This window comes from Heptranchias perlo, chromosome 2 (genome assembly GCF_035084215.1).
Source record: "Heptranchias perlo isolate sHepPer1 chromosome 2, sHepPer1.hap1, whole genome shotgun sequence".
NCBI lineage: Eukaryota > Metazoa > Chordata > Chondrichthyes > Hexanchiformes > Hexanchidae > Heptranchias > Heptranchias perlo.
In genome coordinates this window covers 99137228-99151789 of record NC_090326.1, presented here as the reverse complement: position 1 = coordinate 99151789, position 14562 = coordinate 99137228, and the positions used below count along the sequence as shown (strand labels likewise).

Genomic DNA, 14562 nt, shown 5'->3' with positions numbered 1-14562 from the left:
CAGGACTGCAGAGCTTTGATCTGATCCGTTGGTTGTGGAATCGCTTAGCTCTGTCTATAGCATGTTGCTTCCGCTGTTTAGCATGCATGTAGTCCTGAGTTGTAGCTTCACCAGGTTGGCACCTCTTTTTTTTTTTAGGTGCGCCTGGTGCTGCTCCTGGCATGCTCTTCTACACTCCTCATTGAACCAGGGTTGATCCCCTGGCTTGTTGGTAATGGTAGAGTGAGGAATATGCCGGGCCATGAGATTACAGATTGTGCTGGAATACAATTCTGCTGCTGCTTATGGCCCACAGCGCCTCATGGATGCCCAGTTTTGAGCTGCTAGATCTGTTCTGAATCTATCCCATTTAGCACGGTGGTAGTGCCACACAACACGTTGGATGGTGTCCTCAGTGCGAAGACGGGACTTCATCTCCACGAGGACTGTGCGGTGGTCACTCCTACCAATACTGTCATGGACAGATGCATTTGCGACTGGTAGATTGGTGAGGACGAGGTCAAGTAAGTTTTTCCCTCGTGTTGGTTCGCTCACCACCTGCCGCAGGCCCAGTCTAGCAGCTATGTCCTTCAGGACTCAGCCAGCTCGGTCAGTAGTGGTGCTACCGAGCCACTCTTGGTGATGGACATTGAAGTCCCCCACCCAGAGTACATTTTGTGCCCTTGCTACCCTCAGTGCTTCCTCCAAGTGGTGCTCAACATGGAGGAGGACTGATTCATCAGCTGAGGGAGGACGGTAGGTGGTAATCAGCAGGAGGTTTCCTTGCCCATGTTTGACCTGATGCCATGAGATTTCATGGGGTCCAGAGTCAATGTTGAGGACTCCGAGGGCCACTCCCTCCTGACTGTATATCACTGTACCGCCACCTCTGGTGGGTCTGTCCTGCCGGATAGAGGATTGGCTAACTAACAGAAAACAAAGAGTTGGGATAAAAGGGTCATTTTCAAAATGGCAATCTGTAATTAGTGGGGTGCCGCAGGGATCAGTGCTGGGGCCTCAACTATTTACAATATATATCAATGACTTGGATGAAGGAACAGAGTATCGTGTGGCCAAATTTGCTGATGATACATGGATCGGTGGAAAAGCAAGTTGCAATGAGGACACAAAGTGTCTGCAAAGGGATATTGACAGGTTAAGCGAATGGGCAAAAATTTGGCAGATGGAATATAATGTGGGAAAATGTGAAGTCATCCACTTTGAGAGGAAAAATAAAAAAGCAAAATATTATTTGAATGGAGAAATACTACAAAATGCTGCGGTACAGAGGGATCTGGGTGTCCTCGTACATGAAACACAAGAAGTCAACATACAGGTGCAGCAGGTAATCCGGAAGGCAAACGGAATATTAGCCTTTATTTCTAGGGGGATGGAGTATAAAGCAGGGAAGTCATGCTACTCATTGGAGTTTAGAAGAATGAGAGGTGATCTTATTGAAACATACAAGATTCTGACGGGACTCGATAGGGTAGATGCTGAGAGGATGTTACCCCTCATGGGGGAATCTAAAACTAGGGGGCATCGTCTCAGAATAAGGGGTCGTCCGTTTAAGATGGAAATGAGGAGGAATTTCTTCTCCCAGAGGGTCGTGAATCTTTGGAATTCTTTACCCCAAAAAGCTGTGGAGACTGAGTCATTGAATACATTCAAGGTTGAGTTAGACAAATTTTTGAACCAGCAAGGGAGTCAAAGGATGTGGGGAAAGGACGGGAAAGTGGAGTTGAGGTAAAAATCAGATCTGCCATGATCTCATTAAATGGCGGAGCAGGCTCAAGGGGCCGAATGGCCTACTCCTGCTCCTATCTCTTATGGTTTTATGGTCTCCTTGCAAATATCTCTGACCCAAGGAGAACAACCCCAGCTTCTCCAGTCTATCCACGTAACTAAAGTCCCTGGAATCATTCTAGTAAATCTCTTTTGCTCCCGCTCTAAGGCCTTCACATCTATCCTAAAGTGCGGTGCCTAGAACTGGACACAATACTCAAGTTGTGGCCGAACCAGTGTTTTATAAAGTTTCATCATGACTTCCATACTTTTATACTCTATGCCTCTATTTATAAAGCCCAGGATCCCTTATGCTTTTTTACCCTCTTTCTCAACTTGCCCTCCTACCTTCAATGATTTGTGCACATATACCCCCAGATCTCTCTGTTCCTGTACCCCTTTTAGAGTTGTGCCCTCTAGTTTATATTGCCTCTCCTCATTCTTCATACCGAAATATGTCACTTCGCATTTTTATGCATTAATTTTCATCTGCCACGTGTCCACCCATGCCACAAGCCTGTCTTTATCCTCTTGAAGTCTATCACTATCCTCATCACTGTTTACTACACTTCCAAGTTTTATGTCATCTGCAAATTTTGAAATTGCGCCCTGTACACCCAAGTCCAAGTCATTAATATATATCAAGAAAAGCAGTGGTCCCAGCTGGGGAACACCACTGAGGAACACCCTGTACACCTCCTCCCAGTCCGAAAAACAACCATTCACCACTACTCTCTGTTTCCAGTCAATTCTGTATCCATGTTGCTGTATCCATGGGCCACAATCTTGATGATAAGCCTATCATGCGTCACTTTATCAAACGCCTTTTGAAAGTCCATATACAAAACATCAACCGCATTGCCCTCACCTACCCTCCCTGTTACCTCATCAAAAAACTCTATCAAGTTAGTTAAACACGATTTGCCTTTAACAAATCCATGCTGGCTTTCCCTAATCAATCCACACTCATCCAAGAGACTGTTAATTCTGTCCCGGATAATCGTTTCTAAAAGTTTCCCCACCACTGAGGTTAAACTGACTGGCCTATAGTTGCTAGGTTTATCCTTAAACCCTTTTTTGAACAAGGGTGTAACATTTGCAATTCTCCAATCCTCTGCCACCACCCCAGTATCTACGGATGTTTGGAAGATTATGGCCTGTACCTCTGCAATCTCCACCCTTACTTCCCTCAGCAACATAGGATGCCTCCCATCCGGACCGGGTGATTTACCTACTTTAAGTACAGCTAGCCTTTCCAGTACCTCTTCTTTATCAATTGTTAGCCCATCCATTATCTCACCTATATCTTCCTTTACTGAGACTCTGGCAACATCTTCTTCCTTGGTAAAGACAGATGCAAAGTACTCATTTAGTACCTCGGCCATCCCCTCTGCCTCCATGATTAGATCTCCTTTATGGTCCCTAATCGGCCCCACCCTTCCTCTTACTACCCATTTACTGTTTACATGCCTGTAGAAGACTTTTGGATTCCCTTTTATGTTGGTGTCTAGTCTATTCTGATACTCTCTGTTTGCCCCTCTTATTTCCTTTTTCACTTCCCCTCTGAACTTCCTATATTCTGCCTGGTTCTCACTTGTGTTATCAACCTGACATCTGTCATATGCCCCTTTTTTCCTTTTCATCTTACTCGCTATCTCTTTTGTCATCCAGGGAGCTTTGGCTTTAGTTGCCCTAGCTTTCTGCCTTGTGGGAATGTGCCTAGACTGTACCCGAACCATCTCCTCTTTAAAGGCCACCCACTGTTCAATTACAGTTTTGCTGCCAATCTTTGATTCCAATTTACCCGGGCCAGATCTGTTCTCATCCCACTTAAATTGGCCTCCTTCAATTGAGTATTTTTACTTTAGAGTGGTCTGTGTCCTTTTCCATAGCTATTCTAAACCTTATGATACTATGATCGCAGCTCCCTAAATGCTCCCCCACTGACACTTTCTCTACTTGTTCCACTCATTCCCTAGAACCAAGTCCAGCAATGTCTCCTTTCTCGTTGGGCCGGAAACGTACTGGTCAAGAAAGTTCTCCTGAACACATTTCAAAAATTCCTCCCCCTCTTTGCCCCTTATATTATTATTGTTATCCCAGTCTATATTAGGATAGTTGAAGTCCCCAGTTATCACTACTCTATAGCTTTTGCACCTCTCTGTAATTTCCCTGAAAATTTGCTCCTCTATATCCTTCCCACTAGTTGGTGGATGATAGAATACACCCAGTAGTGTAATGGCACCTCTTTTATTTCTTAACTCTAACCAAATAGATTCTATCCTTGACCCCTCCAGGACATCCTCTCTCTCCAGTACTGCAATATTCTCCTTAAACAATATTGCCAACCCCCCCCCTTTCCTTCCCCATCTTTCCTGAATACCTTGTATCCAAGAATATTTAGTACCCAATCCTGTCCTTTTTTGAGCCAGGTCTCTGTTATGGCCATGACATCGTATTCCCATGTGGCTATTTATTCTTGCAGCTCACCAACCTTGTTTACCACACTTTGTGTGATTACAGTCTTAGACTGTCTTCTTCTCTCTCTCGGTCTGATCCCACCTAATACTATACTATTACTTGCTCTAGTGCTATCTTTCTCTCCTGATCCTTTGTGCCCCTTGTTTCTCCTTGAGAGTGGAAGATGGAAGTCTGGCCAGGAGAGCATTGGTATAGTCAAGTCTGGAGTTGAAAAGGCATGGATGAAGGTTTCAATAGCATATAGACTGAGGCAGGGGTGGAGGCGGGTAATCTTTGTAATGGATAGGATACGGAATTAGAGTTTCGGCTCAGGATCGAATAGGACAACAGGGTTGTGAACAGTCTGGAGACAGTGGCCGGGAAGGAGATAAAATGGCAATGGTATAGAGTTTATGGCAGAGGCCAAAGATGATGATTTAGGTCTTCCCAATGTTTAACTGGAAGAAACTGCAGCTCATCCAAGACTGGATGTTGGACAAGCAGTCTGACAACACAGAGGTAATGGAGGAGTCAAGCGAGGTGGTGGAGAAGTAAAGATTGGTGTTGTTGGCATACTTGTGGAAGATGACCCCATGTCTGCGAATGATGTCACTAACAGGCAGCATGTTGATGAGGATGAGGAATGGATCAACAATAGATTCCTGGGGGACTCCAGAGGATAGTGTGTATGTGTGTGTGTGTGTGTGTGTGTGGGAAGAGAAGCCATTTCTGAGGATGCTCTGGCTACAATCAGATAGATAACAGTGGAACCAATAAAGAGTGGTCCCATTGTGTTGGACAACAGAGGAGGATGGTGTTGCCAACCATGTCAAAAGCTGTCATTTGTGATACTGGTTTGGGCCTTTGGTGCTGTGGCCAGGGCGAAACCCCGATTGGAGAGATTCAAACAGGGAGTTGTGGGAAAGATAGGCACAGATTTGGCAAGAGAAACGTATTAAGGATTTTTGAGAGGAAAGGGAGGTTGGAGATGGGGATTTATTTTGCAAGGACAGCGGGATCAAGGGTGAGTTTTTGAAGAGGAGGTGATGCCAGCATTTTTGAAAGGGAGGGGGATAGTACCTGAGGAGAGGGAACCATTTACAATGTCAGCTAGCATGGGGGCCAGAAAGGGAAATTGGGTGGTTAGCAGTTCAGTGGGAATGAAATCAAGGGAACCAGGAGGTGGGTCTCAGGACAAAATGAGCTCGGAGAGGTTATGAGGAGAGATGGGAGAGAAATTAGAGAAAATATCCACCACATGATTCTACATATAGTGGATATCAGCTAATTTAACACACCCTGGGCAATGCTGAATTAGCTGATATCTGCCACCTATCGTACCATGCCCAGCATGAATCAGCATCTTCAAGAAAAGAGATGGGAGGTGGAAACAGAAAGTTCTAATGAAAGAATGGCTTGGAAGAGTTACTAGGTGGTATGAAGGAACTAAATACAGAAATAGTTGACCCTTAGACATTGACGTTGGTGGTGGCAACTATTTCTGTTAAATGAGCATCTTTACAGAAACAATGAATCCTACGAGCCAGTACCCTCACTGATGTCATCAAGATTCATTGTTAATGACAATTGTTAGCCTTTTCAATTTTTAACCCCAGATATATCATAGAATCATAGAAAGTTACTGCAAAGAAGGAGGCCATTTGGCCCATCGTGTCCCTACCGGACGAAAAAGAGCTATCCAGTTTAATCCCACTTTCCAGCACTTGATCTGTAGCCCTGTGGGTTACGGCACTTCAAGTGCACATCCAAGTACTTTTTAAATGAGTTGAGGGTTTCTGCCTCTACCATCCTTTCAGCCATATCTTTTGATTCAGCATTATTGGCCACTGATGTAAGTGGACCTCATGTCCTCTATGTGCACACAAATATGGCTGCAAAACAAACATCTATATAAACAGCCCTACATGTTGCTTGTATTTGAATTAAATGGTTTGTTCCATCCCTAGTTGCCCTGAGAAGTTAGTGATGGGCCTTCTTCTTGAACCGCTGCAGTTGAAGTGGTTTGATACTGCTGAGTGGCTTGCTGGGTCACTTCAGAGGACAGTCAAGAGTCAACCACATTGGTGTGGGACTGGGGTCACATATAGGCCAGACTGGGTAAAGACAGCAGGTTTCCATCCCTAATGGACATTAATAAACCAGTTGGGTTTTTTACGACAATCGACAGCTTTATTGTAAATTACCTTTACTGATACCAGCTTTTTATTTCCAGATTTTAAAAACTGAATTCAAATTCTCTAACTGCCATGATGGGATTTGAACTCACGTTCTCTGGATTATGTCCAGGCGTCTCAATTATTAGTCCAATAACATAACCACTACATTACCATACGCATAAAGAACATTAATGAGTTTACATGTAACTTAATTTTGTACGTGACCTTTCTTTTCTGCATGCACATTTGAGGTACTTGATAATGCTTATTGCTATGAATTCAAATTTTCTATGTTGCAAAGGTAAGAAATGAAACTGGAAAAGTCAGTCCCTATGTGTGTGCTTGTGTTCATTGACTTGATGAAGTGTCAAAATGTCCATTTGCAAATTTTTGATTCAGTAATTTTTTTTTCTCCGCATCTAGCTCTACATGCTGCAGTCCTCTCTGGTCATGTCAGCACAGTGAAGCTATTATTGGAATTTGGGGCGCAGGTAGATGCCATGGATGTGATGAAACACACGCCACTTTTCCGGGCTTGTGAGATGGGCCATAAAAAAGTGATCCAGACGCTCATTAAAGGTTAGATTTATTTATAATTACTGTAACTGTTGCAACAGAATAGTGCCTGTGACCGCAGAATATTTATGAATATTTTCCCCATCTCTCTGCAGATAAATTGTAGCAGATCCACTTGACCTCACTTGAGTGTAGTATGCCTGTTAAGAAAATATCCATTAAGAGCACTTTTAAAGTCTCAAATTTTTCCTACTTAGTCCATGAACAATAACCTAAACACATCCTGACCTGCTACTTTATCTGTGTAAATTATATTTTTAATATTTTGTGCTAGTTGTCCTGTTAATATAAAATAAAATTGCCATTTAAATCTAAATGGTCACTTGGTTGATGCATTGCTTAGATTTAGGTTAATACAAGGAAGAGAGTAACCTAACCAAATAACATAGGCATTTAATGTGAGGAGTAAGTGGAAGACATGTAGCAAAGGAAAATCTAAATATCTTGAATGTGAACAGCTATACACCCTGCTACTTTATCTGTGTAACAGGCATTTACACAGAATTCTTTAGAGTATTGTGTAAAGATGTATTTAATTTAATAAAATACATTTTTGCAGACTGAGCAAGTCTTTTAAAATTATAATCAGGGCCACTGGTTTATGGTGATTCAAAAAGCCTACATACATTTTTACATGGTTTTCTGGGATTGCTGCCAGGGTTTTGGGAATCACATTTTGAATTGTACTGGTACTCAAGAAATAAATGTTTTTCTTTTCCTCTCAAATGAGGGTTGAGTCGTTTATTGTTTTCATGTTGTTTCAAAGTTGAATAGTCTACTCTGATAATTCAAAGTCATTTTTTTGTGCTGAAAAATGTCAGTTGTCCAATAGTTTGAATTAAGTAATGTAAATAATACAGGAAAGTGGGAATTTAACGCTAGACAAATTGAATTATCAGATAATTTGAAGAGGAGTAGACTGTAATACTAAACAGAACATTTTGCACCTCATTTGTACTACTCATGCTTATTTCTCTACTGTACTAATTATCAATGGTTTCAATCCCTTTACTGATGAACTTGTAACAGTCCTCTAGACTTCTGATCCTGCATTTATATTTGTTTGAGGATTCTGAACTGTATTTAATTTACATCAAGAGAATTATGATAAAAGTAGCTCACAACACTCCGCATTAACGGTAATGGGAAGCCTGTTGGCCAGGACACTGATGGGACTCCAGGCTCTTAAGTGGTTTGTTGAATAGAATCCATGGTCTGTTTGGCAATGTTTTAAGGAACAATACAAGACGTTCAACAACAGTAGCTTACATTTAGATAACAACTTTAAAGTTCCAAGACACTTCATAGTTGGAGGTCATATCAAGCAGGAATAGAATGTAAATTGGGGTAAGTTGGTGAGGATGTGTTGAAGCAATATGTTTTAATGAGGCTTTCAAGGTGAGAAGAGATGTAACAAGGTGGGAGGAATTTAGGAAGAAAGTTCCAGAGCAGGCAACGAAGATCTGATTTGAGTTGGAGTTTGTCGAGGCTGGAGCTTGGAAGGCCAGTGAAGAGGACGTTGAAAAATTAAATTTGCAGGTGACAAACACATGAACAATGGTTTCAGCAGCTGGGGGTGAATTTCTCAAGTGTTTCAGTACATGTAATGTAAACAGAAAATATGTAACTATTATATCAATCAAAAGCCAATCATGGAAACCTACAGAAAGCAGCGATAGGGGAAAATAGGACTGAATTCTATGATTTACACTTAGGTCATAATAACATTAGAAAACACCTATTAAGAAAAGTTCATTTAGCCAATGATGCCCACTCCTTCCTATCATGGGATCTTTAATATTTGTCTGAGCCTACGGCAAATAGGTCCTCAGTTTAACATCTCATTCGACTGATGACAGCTCCGAGAATGCAGCACTACCTCATTATTGCCCTGGAATGTCAGCCTAGATTATATGTTCAAGCTTCTAGTATGGGACTCAAGTCTCTGATCCAGAGACAAGAATACGATTTAATGAGATAAGCTGACATGAATAACCTAGTGTTATCCATAATAACATATTGATTTCACTCTCCACTTTTAAAAAAAACAGGACTGATGTTTTTCAGTTACGGGTGAACTTAATATGCATTTTGGATTGTGTGTACAAGCAAAGTAATACGGAATTGACTGGTGCTAACTGGTTTTCCCCTGTGCTGATAACTAAATAATGATAGTTTATTTGTGAAGTTGCTGAGCTAATGGGCTGGAAATGACATAATCATTACACGGTTTCGTGGATGATGAGATGTTTATTATGGTAATTCAAATACTCAAATTCATTTCTGAAGAGTGTTGTGGTCATTTACTGAGGATCTCAGTATGCATCCTAGAATGCTATGGGAATCAAATAGGAAATCGCAGAGCCTCTGACCACAATCTTTCGAACATCCTTGGATATGGAGGCTATGCCAGAGGACTGGAGGGCAGTCTCTGTTCAAATTGGGAGAAAGAGAACTGTGGATCAATTAGCCTAGATATGATTCTGGATGCTATGATACAGAGTAAAATTAATTCTCACTTAGAAAAACATGGGTCAATTAAGGACAGCCAAAACAGATGTGTAAGAGGCTTGTTGACAAAATTAAGGTGCATAATATTAAAGGCAATATAACAGCATGGATAAGAAGCTAGCTAAAGGATAGAAAACAGAGAGTAGTGTTTAATGGATTTTTTTTGGACTGGAGAGTGGTCCCCAAGCATGAGTGTTAGGACCATTGCTCTTCATATATAATTAATTATACCCTCCTGCAACTAGTGGCGTCTGTAGTACCTTAATTTTGCGACCCCCAGCTCTTATATTGCAGCAAGATAGCTTCTTGAGCATCTTGGAGTAAATTTTAATCCCCAAAAATGTGTGGGTTGGGGGCAGGTGGGGAGTAAAAATATTCCGTTTTCAGAGCGGGACCGCATCCTGGCTATAACACACCTGATTCTGGGTTTAGCCCAGGCAGGTTTGTCTGTGTGTGGAGAGCAGACACCAGTGGAGGGGTGAGGTCAATTAAGGACCAAAAAGGAGATTTACTCATAGAGGCAGAGGGCATGGCTGAGGTACTAGATGAGCACTTTGCATCAGCCTTTACCAAGGAAGAAGATACTGCCAGAGTCTCAATAAAGGAAAATGTAGTTGAGATACTGGATGGGCTAAAAATTGATAAAGAGAAGGTATTAGAGATGCTAGCTGTGCTTAAAGTAGATAAGTCACCCGGTACGGATGGGATGTATCCTAGGTTGCTAAGGGAAGTAAGGGTGGAAATTGCGGAGGTACTGGCCATAATCTTCCAAACATCCTTAAATACGGGGGTGGTGCCAGAGGACTGGAGAATTGCAAATGTTACACACTTGTTCAAAAAAGGGTGTAAGAAAAAACCCAGCAACTATAGGCCAGTCAGTTTAACCTCGATGGTGGGGAAACGTTTAGAAAATGATAATCCGAGACAGAAATAGCAGTCACTTGGATAAGTGTGGATTGATTAGGGAAAGCCAGCACAGATTTGTTAAAGGTAAATTGTGTTTAACTAACCTGATAGAGTATTTTGATGAGGTAACAGAGAGGGTGGATGAGGGCAATGCAGTTGATGTTGTGTACATGGACTTTCAAAAGTGCCGCATAATAGGCTTGTCATCAAGATTGAAGCCCTTGGAATAAAAGAGGCAGTAGCAGCATGGATACAGAATTGACTAAGTAACAGGAAACAGAGCATAGTGGTGAATGGTTGTTTTTCGGACTGGAGGGAGGTGTGCAGTTGTGTTCCCCAGGGATCGGTACTAGGACCACTGTTTTTCTTGATATATATTAATGACTTGGACTTGGGTGTTTAGGGCACAATTTCAAAATTTGCAGATGACACAAAACTTGGAAGTGTAGTAAACAGTGAGGAGGATAGTGATAGACTTCAAGAGGATATAGACAGGCTGGTGGCATGGGCGGACACATGGGAGAAATGCGAAGTGATACATTTTGGTAGGAAGAATGAGGAGAGGTAATATAAACTACAGGGTACAATTCTAAAAGGGGTGAAGGAACAGAGAGATCTGGGGGTATATGTATACAAATCGTTGAAGGTGGCAGGGCAGGTTGAGAAAGCGGTTAAAAAAGCATATGGGATCCTGGGCTTTATAAATAGAGGCATTGGCCCCGATATTATCAGGGAGGCGGGATGGCAGCAGGGAGGCGATTGGGTGTGTGGGTAACCTGCCCAATAAAATCTGTCCATTTCCCACGCGATCGCTGGTCAGTTGGAACCACTTAACGTGGCTTTTGGGTTTGCCGTCCAAAAGCTGCGCAGCGGGCAGACTGCGCACCCACATCACAGGCTGTCAGCTGGAGGAGCTCTATGTAAAGGGGTAGTCCTCCAATGGCTGTTCCTGGAGCAAACACCCACACACCACAATGGAGCAGCACAGGGGAAAGGCTGCACCTAGATTTAGCGATGTCTCACTCCAGGTGCTACTGGATGGGGTGAGGAGGAGGAGGAATGCTTCTACCCGGCGGACAGGAGGAAGTGGCCTGCCTCTGCCACCAAGAAGGCCTGGCTCGAGGTGGCAGAGGAGGTCAGCAGCAGCAGCAACATCTCCCGCACCTGGATCCAGTACAGGAAGCGCTTCACTGACCTAACTAGGTCAGCCAAAGTGAGTAAACGTATTGATTCTCCTACATTCCGTCTTCCACATCATCCCCCTCCGCACCCCCCAACTCATTCTGCACTGCCAACACTACTCTATCCCATCACTCCTCACACCCACTTAAAGCTCATCCTCAACTTACCTGCACTTCTTCAGCTCCCCATTAGTCACCCCATCACTCATACAATGTCATGGCTCTGTCTCATACTCACCCTGTGATGCATCTCTTTCACGGTCAGCTGCACCCAAGCCAATGCATTCATCGGTTGTCCACGCCACCATCACATACTCACCCGTCTGTACTTTCTCCTCTTATAGGAGAAGAGAGCTCAGAATGCACGGGAGAGGGTGAGGACCGGAGGGGATCTGCAACAGACCGTCGTCCTCGCAGCCGCGGAGCAGGAGGCGCTGGAGCTGAGCCGCACCCTCGAGTGCCTGTCCATCGGGGATGCCGAGACTGACACCTGACAAGCATCTGGTGACAGAACTTTAACATTCAGCACACACAATATGAATTGATGTTAACATGCCCTGCCATCTTCAGCACATTAGTATGCTTAACGCAACATGACCATGCTTAATATTGCCTTCCGTTCTCTTATAGGGCCTTCAGCGACCGCTGTGACAGCAGAGGGCGATTCCTCAGAGGACCTGCCGGTATCTGAGGGTGCACTGTCACATCTGAGCGAGCCATCCATCAGCGCAGATACTCACACCTCGGTGGGTCCTAGTCCGCAGTTAGTTGGCGTCGCACATGGTGAGTTACCACACACATGTGAGCACGAGCAGACACTGGTGGCAGGGGCAGCTGTGGAGAGTCCGGTGGGAGCGCTCCTCACCAGGCTGTGCTCAGCTGGACACAGATGCTGAACCCTGGGGGCCATCCTTTAAAAGGAGAATGATCGAGGGGCAGCAGCACATTTGCGAGGTGCTGGAACAGGTGCCCCGCACACTCTCCACAAAGCGCAGAGGATGGAGGAGTCCAACTCCTGCATGAGTGGAATGGTGGCACAGGTATGGAAGGGATTCTCTGTGATACTGTAACAGGGTCGTGAGGGCATCTCTGAGATAGTGTCACAGGGACGTGAGGGCATACCTGACATGCTGTCGCGGGTAAGTGCAGGAATGTCTGCGATGGAGGGAAGGCTAGCCTCCATGGAGCTTCAAGCACAGCTCACAAGTGAGTCCTTTCAGGCCCTGACAACGGCCATTCGGACTCAGGGTGAACAACATTCTGCCGCCTTAAACAGGCAGGCAGATACACTAGCATTGGCCTTACAAGGCTTCACACATGTCCTCCAAACTGTCGTCCAGCAGAGTGGTAGGAGTGGTGTGGGCCTGGCCCAGGGGAGGGATGATGGCGAAAGGGGACATGGAAGTGGGGACGCCACTCAAGGCGCTCCCACGTCTCATCCGTTGCCCCCCTCTCAACCAGTACCCGCAATGCTGCCTCCTCTCCAGGTGGCCAAGTCTGCCCCTGCACAGGTGCAGGTGGATCAGTCTTTCGAGGGGCCCTCACGGGCACCACGACCCAGAGGGCGTCGGTCCAAAGCATCTCATCGGTCAGGGCATGAACAAGGCCAACCTGCCACTACCTCTGCTGCAGCCACAGGGGATGCACCACGTAGAAGTAGTCAGAAGCGTAAGGTGAAAATTTGTAAGCACAAAGGGAATGCACAAGGGTGTTTGACGGTTGGTCATGTTTTTTATGTATATTAGCTTTTTGTTATACTCACATTAAATATTATTATTGTCACCACTACTGCCACGTCTTGGCTATTCTTGACTGGCTTCAGTAATAAGGCCCTTTCATGAGGTTCACTGTGAATGCCCACACCTGATGCCACCTATTGGGTCACTCTATAGTGGGTGTATGTGTAATTGCAGGACTGTTTTGTGCGGTGGCGGGGGAGCTGGTGTGGGTGTTGCTCTATCCAGGTGGTGTGAGGACTGGACTCTTCACACTGTCTGATGTTAGGAGAACCGTTCACATATCAGTGACTCCCTGGCCTCATGCTCTTCCTCCTCCTCCTCCTCCGCCTCCTCAATGAGGGCGGCAGATGTGGATGGTGCCTCCTCGAGCGGCACCCATCTCTGTTGTGCCGTGTTGTGCAGGGCACAACACACGACTATAATGTGTCCCACTCTGTCTGGTGCGTATTGAAGCGCTCCCCAGAATGATCAAGGCACCTGAAGCGCATTTTGAGCAGCCCTATAGCATGCTCAGTTATAGACCTGTAGCGATGTGGCTATTGTATCAACGCTGTTGCTCGGTGATGGGGTTCCTCAGAGGTGTCATGAGCCACATGTGCAGGGGATATCCCTTGTCCCCAAGGAGCCAGTCCTTACAGGTGTTCGGTGCGTGGAAGATGTTGGATTCCCGGAGAATGAAGGAATTGTGGCAGCTGCCAGGGTATCTGATGCACATGTGAAGGAATCTTTTGCGGTGGTCACAAACGAGCTGAGTGTTGATGGTGTGATACCCCTTCCTGTTGATGAACAGTCCTGGCTCATGTGGAGGTGATTGTATTGCTATATGGATGCAATCAATTACACCCTGCACCTGTGGGAAGCCAGCCACAGAGTGGAATCCCACTGCCCTCTCCGTGGGGAAGTCGACGTATTGCGAGGCCCTGTGAAACAAGCCGTCGGTGACCTGGCTTATGCATTTGTGTGCAGACGACTGAGAGACCCCGGCGATGTCCCCGGTGGCACCCTAGAATGATCCGGAGGTGAAGAAGTTGAGGGCAGTGGTGACATTGACAGCAACAGATAGGGAGATGCTGCTCGGCCCAGCCGGGAGCAGCTCAGCATGAAGGAGGTTGCAGATGCCTGCGACTACCTGGTGACTGACTCCGAGCCTCCGTATGCACTGCTCCTCATAGAGTTCCAGGAAGCTGTAGACCCTGTGGTGAGGATCGCGACCTCTGCGACATCACTCCCGCTGTTGTTGCCCTCCGT

At 45.0% G+C, this 14562-nt stretch overlaps 1 protein-coding gene across 3 annotated transcripts in view; it reads left to right on the top strand.

Moving 5' to 3' along the window:
- Positions 1-14562, top strand: part of invs (inversin) — a 351132-nt gene that overhangs the window by 209181 nt on the left and 127389 nt on the right. For all 3 annotated transcript variants that reach the window (XM_068004896.1, XM_068004906.1, XM_068004888.1), the window contains one exon: positions 6825-6980. In XM_068004896.1, coding sequence (XP_067860997.1) covers positions 6825-6980 — 156 coding nt within the window. The remainder of the gene's footprint in view (positions 1-6824; positions 6981-14562) is intronic.